Raw genomic sequence first — 17,748 nt, 5'->3', positions numbered from 1 at the left:
TCAAAACTCTTTATAAAGTGCACTTTAAAGGCATAAATACTGTACAGGGACATGATTAAAAAATAATTCGTAAATGCATTGAAAACCAATTAATCCGTTCCAGAGGTCAGAAAAAAGTCAAAAAAAGTTTTATCTGTTCAAAACTCTTTATAAAGTGCACTTCAAAGGCATAAAGGGACATGATTAAAAAAAAAATTTGTAAATGCATTGAAAACCAATTAATCTGTTCTGGAGGTCAGAAAAAAGTAAAAAAAAGTCTTACCTGTTCAAAACTCTTTATAAAGTGCATTTTAAAGGCATAAATACTGTACAGGGACATGATTAAAAAAATTTGTAAATGCATTGAAAACCAATTAATCCGTTCCGGTGGTCATAAAAAAGTAAAAAAAGTTTTATCTGTTCAAAACTCTTTATAAAGTGCACTTTAAAGGCATAAATACTGTACAGGGACACGATTAAAAAAAAACATTTGTAAATGCATTGAAAACCAATTAATTCGTTCCGGAGGTCAGAAAAAAGTAAAAAAAAGTCTTATCTGTTTAAAACTCTTTATAAAGTGCACTTTAAAGGCATAAATACTGTACAGGGACATGATTAAAAAAATTTGTAAATGCATTGAAAACCAATTAATCCGTTCGCATTGCGAAACAAATGTGTAAACTGAGGCATTATTTTCAATGGCATTTCATTCGTAAACCGAAAATTACGTTAACCGAGCCATTCTTAAACCGAGGTACGCCTGTAGGATGTTTTCTTCTTGGTTTCTGTGGACATTGCAATTTGCACATAAAATGTTGTGCTGTAAGGGTCCATTCACACCAGTCTGGTTGGCTGTGGTGCACCAATGCGCATTATTGCGCACTGCATTAGGGCAGACCGTTCTCTGGAATAGGCAACCAATGCACTACATAGGACACAAAGTCCTGCAGCAGCAGTTTATTGCAGCACACTACAAGGCAGGTGTGCAGGGAAGGTGCAGTTGGATGCCATCCAGTATGGGTAACATACATTACTGTGCATTGCATTGGAAGTACACTAGTGTGTATGGGCTCTAAATGTATGCTCTTCATAAAAGATGATGTTAATTAGAGGACCCTAGTGCAGCCCATACATATAATGCAGGACCCCCTTAATAGCCATAGCAATTATGCAGACTCAGAGTATAATAAGTATTTACTTTTAGTATTTTACCAGGGTATGGTACAGAATAAAAACACATAAGCCCGGGTTCACATATATGTGGTGCTGTACATCGCATGTCATTTGCACAGGAACCGCACCGCATTCCTGGGCAAATCACATGCGAATTGTGTGTGGTGCGATTGGAGCCATACATTTTGTATGGCTCTAATCGCACCGCACCCGCACCTTTTTTTGGTCCACACTAGAATCGGATTGCATGGGTATTCACACCTATGCAACCGATTCTGCACTTCGCACCACGTTTTGCAGACCGATTTTGGGGTGTTGTTAACTCAACATACACACCCGCAGCGGTTCGCATGAACGGGGTGCGATTCTGATGTGGTGCTGAATTCGCGCAGAAAAGCTGCAAATTCCGGACCGCATCACTGTGAACCCGGGCTAACCTATTGCTATGCACAGAAAATGTCAAGATATACTGATCTCTGCTCTGCTGCTCTTTGTGTTATTAAACATTTTTTTTGAGAATTCAAAGTTTAGAAGTTCCAATTCATTAGTAGAATAACGTCATTTACTGCTGTTTCTAGACTCAGATTCGGAGACCACTATACCAACATCTGCTCTCACTTCACTCCAGTGGGTGGCGGAGATCCTTCCCTCCAACATTCGCATCCAGGGACGCAGCTTTAGCCAACAGCTGGAACACCTACTGACTCCCACCGAGCGTTATACAGTCTGCAAAGGCCTAGAAAGCTTCTTCCAGCACAGGTACTGACAATCATTCATCATTTATTTTCAAGTAAAGCAGCATTTATGTTACTGCAGACTGCTAGCAAGTTATGTTTTCTCCATCCTTTCATAGTGTCAAGATGTTTCTTTTAGGTCCTGTACACATAGGCATTGTCTAGTCCAGGGGTGGACTGACAACTGTTGTTTGTGCAGTATATGTTGTATGTGCTCTGTGCTTTGTGGTGTTTGTGCAGTGCATCTTGTGTGTGCTCTGTGCTGTGTGCTCTGTGTTGTTTGTACTGTGTATTTTGTCTGTGCTCTGTGTTTGTATTCTGTATCTTGTGTGTGTGCTCTGTGCTGTGTGCTCCGTGTTTGTAATCTGTATCTTTTCTGTGCTGTGTGCTCTGTGTTTGCATTCTGTATTTTGTGTGTGTGCTCTGTGTTTGTATTCTGTATCTTGTCTCTGCTGTGTGCTCTGTGTCTGTATTCTGTATCTTGTCTCTGCTGTGTGCTCTGTGTCTGTATTCTGTATCTTGTGTGTGTGCTCTGTGTTGTTTGTTTGTATTCTGTATCTTGTGTGTGTGCTGTGTTTGTATTCTGTATCTTGCATGTGTGCTCTGTTTGTATTCTGTATCTTGTGTGTGCTCTGTGTTTGTATTCTGTATCTTGGGTGTGCTCTGTGCTGTGTGTTTGTATTCTGTATCTTGTGTGTGTGATGTGTGTTTGTATTCTGTATCTTGTCTGTGTGCTGTGTGTTTGTATTCTGTATCTTGTGTGTGTGATGTGTGTTTGTATTCTGTATCTTGTGTGTGTGCTGTGTGTTTGTATTCTGTATCTTGTCTGTGTGCTCTGTGTTTGTATTCTGTATCTTGGGTGTGCTCTGTGTTTGTATTCTGTATCTTGGGTGTGCTCTGTGCTGTGTGTTTGTATTCTGTATCTTGTGTGTGTGATGTGTGTTTGTATTCTGTATCTTGTCTGTGTGCTGTGTGTTTGTATTCTGTATCTTGTCTGTGTGCTGTGTGTTTGTATTCTGTATCTTGTCTGTGTGCTGTGTGTTTGTATTCTGTATCTTGTGTGTGTGCTCTGTGTTTGTATTCTGTATCTTGTGTGTGTGCTCTGTGCTGTGTGCTCTGTGTTTGTATTCTGTATGTTGTGTGTCTGCTCTGTGCTGTGTGTTTGTATTCTGTATCTTGTGTGTGTGCTCTGTGTTTGTATTCTGTATCTTGTGTGTGTGCTCTGTGCTGTGTGCTCTGTGTTTGTAATCTGTATCTTGTGTGTGTGTTCTGTGTTGTTTCTGCATTGACTATTATGTGTGCTCTGTGCTGTTCTCTAAATGGTTCCATCCCCATCCCTTTAAAATGATAAAGAATGTAATGTCTGTTGGTATAATTTCTTACTGCAGAACTCCAGTCAAATCGTTCTCTTTGTTTGGATAGTGTATGGAGAGGTCACAGTCAATGGCAGGTCTTTCTTTCTCATCACTTTGTGTATTTAGGACATGTAGGATTGGTGTGAGGTCGGCCCTGGCGCACGTCTTCATAGGATACATTAAAAATACATACAGTGTATGCCTGGCCCCTAAACAGCGATTCACAAACTGAGAGAAGTAAACGATAAATATTCATGTCCGCTAAGCCCAAGGCTTGTATGGTGTTCTAGTTCCTCCTTTGCCTTCATTTCTGCAATAGACGTCCTCCATCCACAGTCTTGACATTGGCGCGGCGTCAGCAGCATGATAGTGTCTGCGCCTTCAGCCAGCTATTTGCATAACTAAAGCATGTTATATAATAGTGGAAGTCATTGAGTGATTCTATCTGGTATTTTCATTGCAGGAACATTGACACCCTGATAGTGGACATATACCCCGTCCTGGACACTCCGGCCAAGCAAATCATCTGGCAGTTCATCTTCCAGCTGCTGACCTATGAAGAGCAAGAGCACTGCCAACACAAAATCGCTCGCTTCCTGGGCTACAAGGCAGGTCAGAGAGCTCCATCACTGAGCATCATTCCACTGTGCTCTTTGGGATTTGTGATGGGGGGCTCCCAGGGGGGCTGCTGGGGCAGGACATGTCATTCTGGCCAAGAGAAAAATAGCGACAGGGATCAGGATCACCAGAAGAATACAAAAAAAAAACAGGACGCATACATTTGGCCACAGCTATACAATCACAGTGCACATACTGGCTGAGGCTTTGTTCACACAGGGCCAGGGGCGGACTGACCATTTGGAAACTCAGGCACTGCCCGAGGGCCCGGGGTCAGTAAGGGGCCCCATGAGATGCCCCTGGTACCTTTTTCATAGGCTTTTTTGAGTTTGGGCAAGGACACAGAGGCCCCATGATCCCCTATTGCCCGGGGGCCCCATGAGTTGTCAGTCCACCCCTGGATCAGAGTTTTCAGTGCGAATTCTGCACCGCATCAGAATCACACCCCATTCATGCGAACCACTGAAGGTGTGTATGTTAACTTAACAAAACCCCGAAAGCGGTCAACAAAATGCGGTGCGATGTGCAGAATCGGACTGCATAGGTGTGAATACCCATGCAATCCAATTCTAGTGCGGACCAAAAAAAAAGGGTCCTGCATGTTTTTGGTGCGGGTGTGGTGCTTATAGAGCCATACAAAATGTAAGTCTCCAATCGCACCGCACACAAATTGCATGTGATTTGCACAGAAATGCGGTGCGGTTCCTGTGCGAATCACATGCGATATACCGCACCGCATATATGTGAACCCAGGCTAAAAGGCTGTAGGGGAAAGGCTGTTGCAGATAAACAGGTACAACTTATGAAGGAGGGGCAGCACAGTGGCTAAATGGTTAGCACGACTGCCTGGCAGTACTAGGGTCGTCTGTTCAAATCCCAACCAAATGCTTTCTGCCAAACAGTGTATTTCAGAAGAACAAATCATGTCATTGACTATTGTACTTTGCATCAATTTCTCCTTGAATATTCACCTATGAATGGACCAGGGGAGGACTGACAACTCATGGGGCCCCCGGGCAATAGGGGATCATGGGGCCCAAACTCAAAAAAGCTTATGAAAAAGGTACCAGGGGCATCTCATGGGGCCCCCTACTGACCCCGGGCCCTCGGGCAGTGCCCGAATTTCCAAATGGTCAGTCCGCCCCTGGAATGGACTGCCCCTTTAATCGCAAGAAATGCCAAATCTCCTCACTTTGTATCCTTCTCCCATCACCATGTGAAATCCACTGCAGGGATTACCACCTCAAATCCTGTTTGTTGGGAAGCCCTTGTCACATGACCTAATGGAGCTTTCACAACCTTTATGAGCCGTAATCCATGCTTCTCCGCAGCTCGGTGGCTTACATAAAACCATTAAGCCCTGGGCCCGTGTAGGGGGTCGGGCCTCGCCGGCTGATTACTAATATCCATTATAGGGATGTTACTAAGCTCTGCCAAATAAGCTGTTAAGTCCCTTATCTACCAGCGGACAGCCATGAACAGCAGCAGGATGTCATACCTAACAATGTTCACTTCCAGAATGGGGGCAAACTACTGTGGCCTAATTATGTGGCTGATCTTTGGTCTGACCCATCTAAATTCGTTCTGATTTTGCTTTGTAACTAAAAGTGTCTGCATCCTACACAGAGCAAATGTAACCACTTAATGCAAATAAAAAAAAACAAAAAACCCCCCCCAAAAAAAAAAAAAAAACAAATAAAAAAAACAAAAAGAGGAAGCACCGGCCTAGTGCATTATCGTTTAAAAATATTTCTTGAAAGAATAAAAAAGTAGGTATCATACTCACAATAGACATATAAAACACAGGCACATCACAATGAACAAAGGTGTTCAATCCAAATAGCATCTGAGTCCACAATGATGGAACCCTGGATGACCAACTGGCTGACGCGTTTCGAGGACTCAGCCTCTTCCTCAGAGCCAAATGTAACCACTTGTCGTCCTGAGGATTTACCCCCTCCCCCTTCTTGACCAGGCCATTTGTTTGCGTTACTTTAACTGACAATTGCACGGTCATGCAACGTTGCATCCAAATGAGATTTATGTCCTTTTTTCCCACGAATTGAGCTTTCTTTCGGTGGTATTCGATCGCCTCTGCAGGTTTTTAAAAAACTTTTTGCGCTACTAACCGTTTCCCGTCCGGCCTATGGCTGAATGGCGGCCGGCAAAAACCCTCACCATTCTGGGTGGACGCCATATGGTGTCCTTTCGGGCATGCGCAGTTTGCGCACCTGCAGAGCCGCGGTGCGGCGCGATCTGTCACCGGCCGTGTACCTCCTTGGACACGGCCGATGACGGATCTGAGTATCGGCCTCGTTGCCGGTACCATGTGACCTGCTGTGACCAATCACATGACAGCTGTATACAATGGATGGCTTCATTCATGCCATCCATTGTATACTAGTGTGCCTAGCTGTGGTCACAGCGATCACATGCACAAGCTGGGCCAATCACAGCCCAGCTGTGTAATGTAATTAGCCGTGGCCAAATCACAGCTAAGCACAAAAAAAAAAAAAAAAAAAACCCTGAATGAATCGATGTCATTCAGGTAAATGCTTGCTTATAGCAAAGTAATTCTTTGCTATAAGCAAATTGTGTATAAAAAAAAAAAATACTGATCACTTCCCCAAAGTAGTACAATGTCTGCAGAGTCAATAGCTAAAGACCTCCAAACTTCATGTGGCCTTCAGATTAGCACAACAGTGTGTAGAGAGCTTCATGGAATGGGTTTCCATGGCCGAGCAGTTGCATCCAAGCCTTACATCACCAAGTACAGTGCAAATTGTCAGATGGTGTAAAGCACGCCGCCACTGGACTCTAGAGCAGTGGAGACGTGTTCTCTGGAGTGATGAATCAAGCTTCTCTGTCTGGCAATCCAACGGACATGCCTGGCTTGGGCGGTTGCCAGGAGAACGGCACTTGCCTGAATGCATTGTGTCAAGTGTAAAGTTTGGTGGAGGGGGGATTATGGTGTGGGGTTGTTTTTCAGGGGGTGGGCTTGGCCCCCTAGTGAAGGGAACTCTTGAGGCGTCAGTATACCAAGACATTTTGGACAATTTCATGCTCCCAACTTTGTGGGAAGAGTTTGGGGATGGCCCCTTCCTGTTCCAACATGACTGCGCACCAGCGTGTAAGCCGTGTACCGGGGTGGGCTCCCCAGGATACAGTGAAGTCACTAACGAGGAAAGAAACCCCAACACCAGCTTTTGCCACAACAGAATTTTACTTAGATGTGGCAAATAAACACAACCACAAATGCTGGAAACATACAATCAATTTACATACACCTAGCCCAAATGCTGAGACCCTTCTGCTGCACAGCACGGCGCCTCCTGTTGGATGAAGGTAGAAAGTGTAGTAATTTACTTACTGGCGGGCACAACTAAGCTGCCACACCTTACCTGTTATTACCCTAAAAGAGCAGGAATCAGTGTATGGGTGTATGGTATGGGCTAGCCTGCGGTGCAGCACAACAGCTTACAATCTTACACAAATATACAGTATTCCCCCTCCCATAACTGGTCCTGTAGCACGTGCCTGAGTATACCTTCTGAGCAAAACGCCAGTCTGGCTTGAGTTTGTAGGATTTTATCAGCTCTCCAATGTGAAATGTCACTTTAAGTTGTGGAGTCCTTCCAATAATCAGTAACAACACTTGTGGCCTGACACAAACAGAGACCCTAACTAACTAACTATAGGCCTGGACTCAGTCTCAAGGCGCCAACACTGAAATGAGGTGCATGCACGATCTTACCGACCCGGGCTGCTTTGCATACGCTGGTAACTCTGAACAGAACAAATGTCTCTCCAACAAGCATGCGGTCTCGCCGTATATGTTGCTTAGTTCCTCTGCTCTCATCAGCCTTCCTGGTAGCAATCTCATCAGCTTCCTGGCAGCAATCTCATCAGCATTCCTGGCAGCAATCTCATCAGCTCACACGGCCCCTTATTCACCATGCTCCAAAACATGGCTTCCCTCTCTCCTCCCTGTTCTCTCCAACTCTGAGTGCAAAACCCCACCTCTTCATGAATATACAAATATCTATGCAGTTTGAGGCTGTGTTAGAAAAACAGTAATATCTTGTGGCTAAACCGCAGAATGTCAGTCAAAACATTAATTTACTTCCACACAAACAGTGTTCAAACAATGAGAGCTGTTTCCCCATCTCACATGTGCACAAAGCAAGGTCCATAAAGACATGGATGAGCGAGTTTGGGGTGGAGGAACTTGACTAGCCTGCACAGTGTCCTGACCTCAATCCGATAGACCATCTTTGGGATGAATTAGAGTGGAGACTGTGAGCCAGGCCTCCTCCCCCGACATCAGTGCCTGACCTCACAAATGTGCTTCTGGAAGAATGGTCAAACCTTCCCATAGACACCCTCCTAAACCTTGTGGACGGCCTTCTCAGAAGAGTTGAAGCTGGTATAGCTGCAAAGGGCGGGCCAACTCAATACTGAACCCTACAGACTAAGACTGGGATCCCATTAAAGTTCATGTGCGTGTAAAGGCAGGCACCCCAATACTTTTGGCAATATAGTGTATTTCTAAAGGTGACATGAAATTTTCACCACATGTTGGTAACAACCAAAACAAATATGCTCAGAAAGTGAGTTACAGTATGTGTATTGAACACGCTAACTGAAATGTATTTAATACTTCGTACAAAATCCTAAAATATGTAAGCCCAGTGTCAGGCTGTAATGCCCATGTGGAGGCTGACCTTTTCCTTGATTGAGTTTAAAGCTGATTGACGCACTGTCTTGACTACAACTTTGAGGTTTTTTTTTATCAGCATTGGGATTAGGCAAGAGATAGCAAGACTTTGCAGATTGGCAATTGCCTGTCACTTCTGCTCTGACAGGGAGAGAATAGAAGTAAATAATTAAAAGAAAACCAGTAATTCCTGAAAGGAAAAGATACACTTGCAATACATTGCCTATTGGAGACTAGTCCTCTCTACAGTCAGACAAGTGATCTTGGTGTTATTAATATACAAAATTAGGGGAAATGTGCAATCAGATCAATAAAACATATCAAACACGTGTGACTTCAGCAAATAATTTATATACACATTTAGTGCACCGAATTCCTTAAAGTGATACTAAACCCCAGACCCTGCATTCATTATATCTGGTATCCCACAGTACACACAACATGGAAATGCAATGATTTTAGTAAATATAAACTGATAAATACCTTTTTATCAGCAGTATATAGCAGTCTTGTGACTTCTATTGGTGTCCAACAGAGCACTGGTTAAAGCTTGTAGATTTCATTTTCTCCTGCTTGTCCTATGAGGCTGCATAACCCCTGACCCTCTGTCTGGACATTGACCCTGTGCTGATCACATGCACTCTCCCAAGATATAAAAAAACTCTCTAGCAATACACACCAAACTAAGCATGTGCAGCTTGCCCCCAAGGTTCGGTTCTATCAACAAAAGGATGGGGGACAGTATAAGAAGGGGAGGATCAGAGAAGACAGGATCAAACAGCCTTTTTACACAGTGAGGAGGATTAACCCCTTAGGTTACACAGTGAGTATAACAAGCATGCTTTACTGCATATACAGACTGATTTTACTGTTGTGGGTTTAGTAACACTTTATACAGTAAGTGTGAATGTAGGGTAAGAATTATTATTATTATTATTACAGGTGCTTATATAGTGCTGTCAATTTACGCAGCTCCTTACATATATATTGTACATTCACATCAGTCCCTAACCCTCAAGGGGCGTACAATCTAAGGTCCCTAACTCACATTGATACATACACATACTAGGGCCAATTTAGACAGGATCCAATTCACCTACCAGCATGTCTTTGGAGTGTGGGAGGAAACCGGAGTACCTGGAGGAAACCCACGCAGGCACAGGGAGAACACAGGGAGTCACAGACCACAAATTGTCATCCATCTCTCTCCAATATTAGATGAGAATAATTTCCAAAATAATTTCCAAAAATTATTATTTTTTTAATTAATTACAGAATAATTTCCAAAACCGTCTGGAAAAATCACTCTCTGTAGATCAGTACTTTTTAAGACTATTATCTATACAAGTACAAAGTACTAAGCAATTCCAAAGTAAAAGATTTCTGTAAAAAGATGTAAATAGAATGTAAGAGAAGTCTATAAAAGGTGTGAATGGAATATAATACATGTGTTTCACAAAACAAATGATCAGAAAGAATGGCGGATCACATTGAGGCCCTATTCGTACCTGTGCATACCAGGAGCGCTCACAGAAACACAAAAAGCACGCTTTACAAAATGCTCATCGGCTCACTGCCAAAAGAAAGGTGCAGGAACTACTTTGGTGCATTTGTCTCACTTAGGGCAGCCCATTCAGGGGAATGGGCTGCCTTATGCTATTGGGTGGCAAACACATGCAAAAAGCACAGAAAAATGCACATAAGTGTATTGTGCAGGTGTGAATGGGGCCTAAAATCAAACCAGTCTCATCAAACAGCTGCAAAATACAAGTCACTGTTTGCTTACAATCATTTTGATCAATAAATTTTATTCGGCTGACTCTACACCTTTGCCTTGCATGGGCAGCACAGTGGCCTTTTTCACGCAAAAGGTCTGATCAGGTCCACCTATCAGTTTTTTAGGCAGACCCTCCATGTACCCCTATGGCCAGGCAGGTGTAAACTGACTTGTGTCCGTTTACACCCGCCTACCTCCTATACGATCTGGTCCACTTAAAAAAATTGAAGGGGATCCATCACACTCTGTTTAGGAAGATTGGAGCGCAGTCAGGTGTATTTGGACAGCGGATTCGGTTTATACCCAATCACCCATAGAGCAGAGCTCTGTCCCTATCCACTCTATATGTCATCTGCCCGCTCTGCTCTGATCAGCAAGGGATCAGTGGACAGATCGCCTGCTGATCAAATTGGAATCTGCCCCGTGTGAAAGGGGAATTGGTCTTTCTTCAAAAGTCACATCTATATTGCGTACTTGACCACATTTGTATGAGATGTCACTAGCCACTGGGATAATAAACAGAGCACACAGGAATGAACTATCTTGTTACATTGGTAAGGTCACATATGGATTTTGACTTGTGATTCCTTGCAGCTGCCGTGGATGCAGATAAAGTGGCACCACATCGGGGCTCCGTCCATGGACAGGCAACATATCAAGGGAGCATAAGAGCTGCTGAGGAAGCAAAAACAGGTAACTTTTTATTCAGGGCTCTATACAAATCACAAATAAATATGATGTGGTCACACTGAAGAAATCTCTGGTGAACTGTCTTCTCCTTGTACACTTAATAAACGAAGAGTTCTCTCTGTGAAAAGACATGGCTTATGAAGATAGAATAGTTCCTGGGAGGGATAGCTCAGTGATGTACTTGTTCAGTCCACCACAGGGGCGGACTGACCATTTGGAAACTCGGGCACTGCCCGAGGGCCTGGGGTCAGTAGGGGGCCCCATGAGATGCCCCTGATACCTTTTTCATAGGCTTTTTTGAGTTTGGGCAAGGACACAGGGGCCCCATGATCCCCTATTGCCTGGGGGCCCCATGAGTTGTCAGTCCGCCCCTGGTCCACCACACTCCTCACAGTCAAAGATCATGGGTTCACGGGTGCAGTGAATTGATGGAGAACACTGTCAAATGACAAAGTCCAAGTGTTGAGATATTACTGTCACACTATAACTATAGCAAACCATGCATTCACCTCCTATAAAAGATGGTGATGTTTTGGGCTGCCGAAGACCCCTTCTTCAGGCAGTCCCTACCTTTGCTCATAACTCTTGTTGATGGTGTGCCAGTGATATCTCTGCATTTGGACTGCTTTATAAATGCCCCTAACACTAATATTTGACCTTTTCCATGTCTGGATGGGATCTTCAGTCAGGCAGCATAATGACAGAAGAGGTAGCCAAAGTCTTGAATGTTTTCATGGTGTCAGTTACTGAAGCATTCAAGGGTCTTTCCTGCCAAAAACAGAAAATATAAATGTTAAGTATATAATAGATACTAAATGTAAAAAAGCTACCCTTTTCCATAAAACTAACGTTCTTAGAGGATGACTTCATTTAAAACTGATGAATTTTATCTATGCGACTTTACAAATCTATTATACCATTATTCCTCCTTTTCCTGTCATTGGAGAGCTGTCATCAACCATCTCAGGTCTCCTTTCATTTAATTTGAGCCTGTTGCTGTCTTCAACAATCTCTGGTGTGACGGGAGTCACTTTGGGTGGGGGGCCCATGGAAAACAGCTCACTTTGGAGAGGTGGGGAGACCCCTGTCTCAGCTCCCTATATCCCTATTATGAGTAAGTCACCCTGTGCCTGTTGGGGTACAGAGTGATCTGTCCTAATATTGGGGTAGGGGTTTTTTCATTGTTTAATGCCATGTGGTTGCATCCCATTGTTCTATTGTGCATCTTGCTTGGGAGCAAACTATTATAGGATGTATGTGTTTATGTGTATTGGCTTGGTGGGGGGTGTCTGCAGCAGCCCTCCCTCCTGATGGGACTGTCTGCTGGTGTGTCTCATTACTAAAGGTAGATTACCCCACCCTGTGTCATTATGCAGGGAGGGGGGGTTGTTCACTTGAATGTATATATCTTGCATCTGTGTTAAAATAAAGTAGTATATTTCCTGGTTTACTTCAAGACTGGTGTCGTCTAGTCTTGTGTGGTCTGCTGTGGTGTCTGTGGTCGGTGTTCGGATGGGGAAGCGGTGTCCTAACGGAAGTACCCATTTGCAGACTGGGGTCGGTTCTGTTATATCTGGGCTTAAATTTTTTCAGGAGCACTTAAGATGTGTATGCTTCTGAAGGCTTGCAAAAATTTGGCTAGGAAAGTTCACATGGGATGTCCTTAGACAAATGGAAAAAATGGCCAGTGAGGAACACACTTTAGAAAATCCATCCCTCCTGGAGTTCAACCAAGGGGAATTCAGTCCAGTTCAATAAAGAATAAATTGGTTAGCCTGAAGCGTTATCCATGGATCAGCTCCACCCGGTGTGAATGCTGGTTCAAGCACAGGCATCTAAAAAACTCCTGAGGTGCTTGTAGTGCAGAGCTTACAGAAAACAGTTAGAGACTCAGAAGAAACGAAATAAAAGCTGAACTGGTTGGCTCCTTGATGACAATTTTTAAAGCAAAAAAAAAAATAAAAGGAGATAGGTTACTAGTGGACCTGTTGTTTGAATCTGTATACAGTGCAACCTATTTTATCTAAACATACAAATCACCTAATGAAAGTTCATGTTTTCATCCATAAATGCATTTTTTCCTTTTTAACCTTGATCAGTAACACAGTGTGACTCAATGGAAGTTGCTCCTCGAGTGGTCCATGGAGAACGACAAGCAGGAGATGGGACATCTTTACCAGAGACTCCTAACCCCAAAATGGTATAGTGTATATGATTAACTTTCCAAAATTTATAGTATGTGTTTGTTTTTTTGGTATATTTTATTGAGGTGAAGTTTTTTGGCTTAGTATGTTTATTATAAAAAGTAGCTATGCCCTTTCTCTTAAGAATGGGCAACCAGTTGCCCTCTGGTCATTGAGAGGGTACATGTTCCAGGATTTGAAGACAACTATTAGGCATCCTAGTGTAGATAAATAAGAGTGGGCGAGCCACAGGTTGCTTGTGCCTATTCTGTTTACATATAGATGCAACACTCATTCAGTTCTGGCCAAAATTACATATCAAGGGCATTATATCATTGACTGTAAGCATTTTAAAAGAAGAGTTCTGGACTAATCAACGTCTTTTCTATAGCTTGTAACAAAAGCATATTCTGGATCCTCAAATATAATATATTAAAAAAGACCTCTCTTAAAATCACAGAAAGTAGCAGATGATCTGAAATATTTGCGCTGGCTGTGGAAACCACTTCCAGGAACCTAGGGTGACTGGTTATGTAGATGAGTGCTTAGACAATATGATCTTGTGGTCTATGCTGAAGAGGAGGATCAGTATTCAGACTGAATGGACCTCTCTTTAGCAGAAATCACCTGACTAATACCTTGGCATTTTTCCCTATTATTGGATGTCATGGGATCCCTGTGCATAGGTATCTGCAGACAAGGTAAGTATGTCATTCCGTCCCTCAACTTTTATATCTTTGAAGGAGCAGGGTAGGGACCGTAGTGGTGATCTGTTACTTTTCAACAGTGCAGGGCTTTAGGTGTCAAAAACAAGGGTGAACTGTTGGCCTTCCCCAAAGACTTAACCCTATCCTTCCTCTGAACCTTAACCCTTAAATCTCAATTAGTTTTTAACAGTTTTTTCCTGTTCCATAACCACAACAGGAGGTGGGAGGAATCCTTCCAAATTGAGGGAAATCTCAGGTTCACTAGAACCAGTGTCCCTATTGGAAGATTTCCCCTCTATTCCTGTTCTTGTGACAACTCAAAATTTTGGATCTTCTTTCATTTCCACTCAGCGATAACAGGATAAATAGAGCGGGTGAATCTCCCTAATGGGGACACAGACAGCAATAAAAATCCAAAAAGTGTTCTAATCTCTCTCCAAAACGAAAAAAAAAAAATGTTTTTAACTTACCATTTAACGTCCCTTCATTTCCTGTTCCATAACCGCAACAGGACGTGGGAGGAATCCTTCCAAATTGAGGGAAATCTCAGGTTGCCACCAAGTTCACTAGAACCAGTGTCCCTATTGAAAGATTTCCCATCTATTCCTGTTCTGGTGACAACTCAAATTTTTGGATCTTCTTTCATTTCCACTCTTAGCGATAACAGCAAACAGGACAAATAGAGAGGGTGAATCTCCCTAATGGGATCACAGACAGCAATAAAAACCCATAAGGTGTTTTCATCTCTCTCCACTCTATCCAAAACATAAAAAAATGTTTTGCCTTTAGTTATACTTTCAGTTGTTATAGCAGTGCTGATAGGATGGATGTGTGTGTTGTTATTCGCTTGTACTCTCTTCCTGTCCGATTAGAAATGTCATCGCAGTGTTAGTCTGCCTTTAGGTAAGCCAACCTGCCTCCTTCCTGAGCTCAGGGCTCACATCTCATACACTCTACAAGCTGCTAGGGGAGGGAGAACTGAATTAACAAAGCCTTTGTTTTTTCATGTAATCCTAACAGCACTTTTGTATATGACATTTTTTTTTGAGTCACCACTAGGATCATTCAATAGATAGGATGACCTTCTAGAACAGGGTTTCTCAACCAGGGTTCCTCCAGAGGTTGCTAGGGGTTTTTTGAGCAATGAGCAATTTCTGCCTCTCAGATAAGTTCCCACTGACACCATTGATCTTTTAGCTATCTGCAAGTCCGGACACTTTCACCCCCTTCCTGTCCAGGCCGATTTTCAGCTTTCAGCGCTATCACACTTTCAATGACAATTGCGCATTCATGCAACACTGTACCCATATGAATTTTTTAGCATTTTTTTTGAGACGGATCAAACTTTATTTTGGTGGTATTTATTCACCACTGAGATTTTTATTTATTTTTGCTATATAAATGAAAATGTCCAAACATTTTGAAAAAAAGTTTTTCTTATAAAATTTAGCAAATAAATAATCTTTCATCATAAATCTTGGCCAAAATTTATTCGGTTATCTTTTTAGTAAAAAAAAAAAAATAACCCAAATTAGTTTATAACCAAAAATTATAATTTAAAAAAAAAATTTTTTAAATGTTTATTTTAGTTTTTTATATTGTTATTTATGATTTTTTTTTTACATACTGTCACCCTAGCAGTACAATGTCACCATAGTGACCCTGTACTGCTTGTGGGGGGTGATGAAGATTTTTTTTTTTTTTTACACGGATTGCTTTTACACCCATAAAGGCTGTAAAATCAATAATTTCTCCTTCTCTCTGGCTGCATTCCTGCAGCCATTGAGAAATACTGTGAGAACTGTGATTGGTCACAGCTTGTCACATGATGCAAGGCTGTTGTGAATAGTCTTGTACCATGTGACCTCTGTGATCATTCACAGATTTCACTAGTAGTAAGCAATGATGTCAGGAAGTGACATCTTGCTTACTACTATTCATGTGATCACTGATTGGCCTATCAGTGATCACATGATCGGGACCTCACACAGAGGTCCCGCACATCGATCGATGTCCAGATGACACAGCGGGCACTGGATCGTGGTGCTGCGCGCTCCCAGGGAGCGCACCCAGCCTGAAAATGCGGGTGCTGTTTATGAATGGCAACCCACTCCTGCACTGCTCCCGTCTGGCCGTTCATGTACATGGGCCAGATGGGAAATGGTTAAAGTGGTAATTCTTCCCATTGAGCATTCTCCCCACTAAGCAACACACTAATGTATCATGAGCTGTAGATATATTTATTATATATAAAATTATATAATTATATATAATTTTTAGCAGGAGTTCCCTAAGACTAGAAAATTATTTCAAGAGTTCCTCCTGTGTTGAAGAGGCTGAGAAAGGCTGTTTTATAACAATTTTTTCATGATGCTTTGACGGGGAGAAAATACAACCTTACAACTTAATAGACACAGTATAAGTTAGGTCTTAAAACAGATCAAGACCAGAGAATAAAATTACAGCATACCAATACCCATTGGTGAGTGGTTCTCTTTAAACTATAGTTACTGTAGATCTGGCAATAAGTCTTGTGAGTGTTGCCAAGTGAGACCCATAATGTAAACTGGTGAACTGACCAAATATTACTGAATATGGTTGTTGGCCTTCTAAACTGTGATGATGTTGTGGCTTCCATTGTTTTGGGTTTTGAGTTGTATTTCTGTCCTGTTTTTTTCTTTCTAGATGTCAGCAGTTTATGCCGAGCTGGAAAATCGTTTTATCAACAGTTACCCAGGAAAAGTTAGCAGTATGAGGTCCCGTGCATCATGTAACCTCTATCATACAACAGGTAGGTGTAATGTTTGACTTTCAACATCATATGAAAGTGTTGAGCTAGATAGTGTGGGATTTTCAGGGTGCAAATTTACAATGATAAACAGATTTAAAAATCACAATACATTTGATTTAATCTTACAAAAAAAAGAAAAAGGGAAAGAAAAAGAGTATTTAATTACAATACTGTAAAAACAAAAACTGAAGCTTGCCTGTATTGTTGCAGTAATTCCCTACATGTTTCGCCCAACAAGGGCTTCTTCAGGGGAGAGAGAGAAAAGCTTCAACTGCAATACAGTCTACAATACATCAAAAGGAATATACATAAACAACGGAGTTATGACGTACATCCACACAATGAACATAATAATCAAAAGTATAAAAGAACACGCCGGCTCACCCTAGATTTCAGGCTCATGGAGCTACTACTGCACTATCAAAGAACTTAGTTGGCCTATGCATATGAAAGTGTTGAAAGATGTAATTTATACAATTATACAATTGAGATGAGCCGCTCACACACACCAGTTCTTAATCTTTTTTCTATCTCTGTTTATAGTGTCAACTTATACATGTTGATGGACACTTTATCATTTTGCCTTGCTTCACCCAAGGAAGTGCTAAAACATGTTGGGTCAATTTTCTTTTTTTGGGGGGGGGGAATGAACCACTTTAATTTCAGTACATGAATGCTTTGCTTCATAAAGAAAAAGTTGGAGTAAGGGATAGAAAACGGAAAGAGTTGCAAGGTTCTCTAAAGCCAGCCATACCCTAGTAGAATTTTGTTTAAACATTTTCCTTTCAAGAGTGTTCATTCAGGTTTCTAATCGTCAATGGGGTCATATCGACATCCGTTTTTGACCACAGTGATGAGAAAATTTGATGGAGCGGAAGGGAAATTTTTTCTTCCACAAACAAATTTCTAACAGTGAATGTGGTTTTGTTGGGAAAAGGTCATTCATTCCAAAATCAAATGTTAAAAGCAAATATTTTTTTAAGTACTTCCAAAGAACAATTGTCAAGCCATCGAATGTTTTGAT

The 17,748-nt window shown here is 42.0% G+C and overlaps 1 protein-coding gene across 1 annotated transcript in view; it reads left to right on the top strand.

Moving 5' to 3' along the window:
- GRID2IP (Grid2 interacting protein) overlaps positions 1-17,748 on the top strand; it is a 160,847-nt gene that overhangs the window by 85,930 nt on the left and 57,169 nt on the right. The window contains exons 6-10 of the mRNA XM_089686780.1: positions 1,731-1,911; positions 3,705-3,853; positions 10,948-11,046; positions 13,143-13,243; positions 16,619-16,724. Of these exons, the coding sequence (XP_089542906.1) occupies positions 1,731-1,911; positions 3,705-3,853; positions 10,948-11,046; positions 13,143-13,243; positions 16,619-16,724 (636 nt within the window). The remainder of the gene's footprint in view (positions 1-1,730; positions 1,912-3,704; positions 3,854-10,947; positions 11,047-13,142; positions 13,244-16,618; positions 16,725-17,748) is intronic.

Source organism: Staurois parvus, unplaced genomic scaffold (assembly GCF_062004578.1).
Source record: "Staurois parvus isolate SC_StPar_1 unplaced genomic scaffold, SC_StPar_1.0 ptg000412l, whole genome shotgun sequence".
NCBI lineage: Eukaryota > Metazoa > Chordata > Amphibia > Anura > Ranidae > Staurois > Staurois parvus.
Note: the sequence above shows the minus strand (reverse complement) of the source record. Positions and strands in the feature narration are given on the sequence as shown.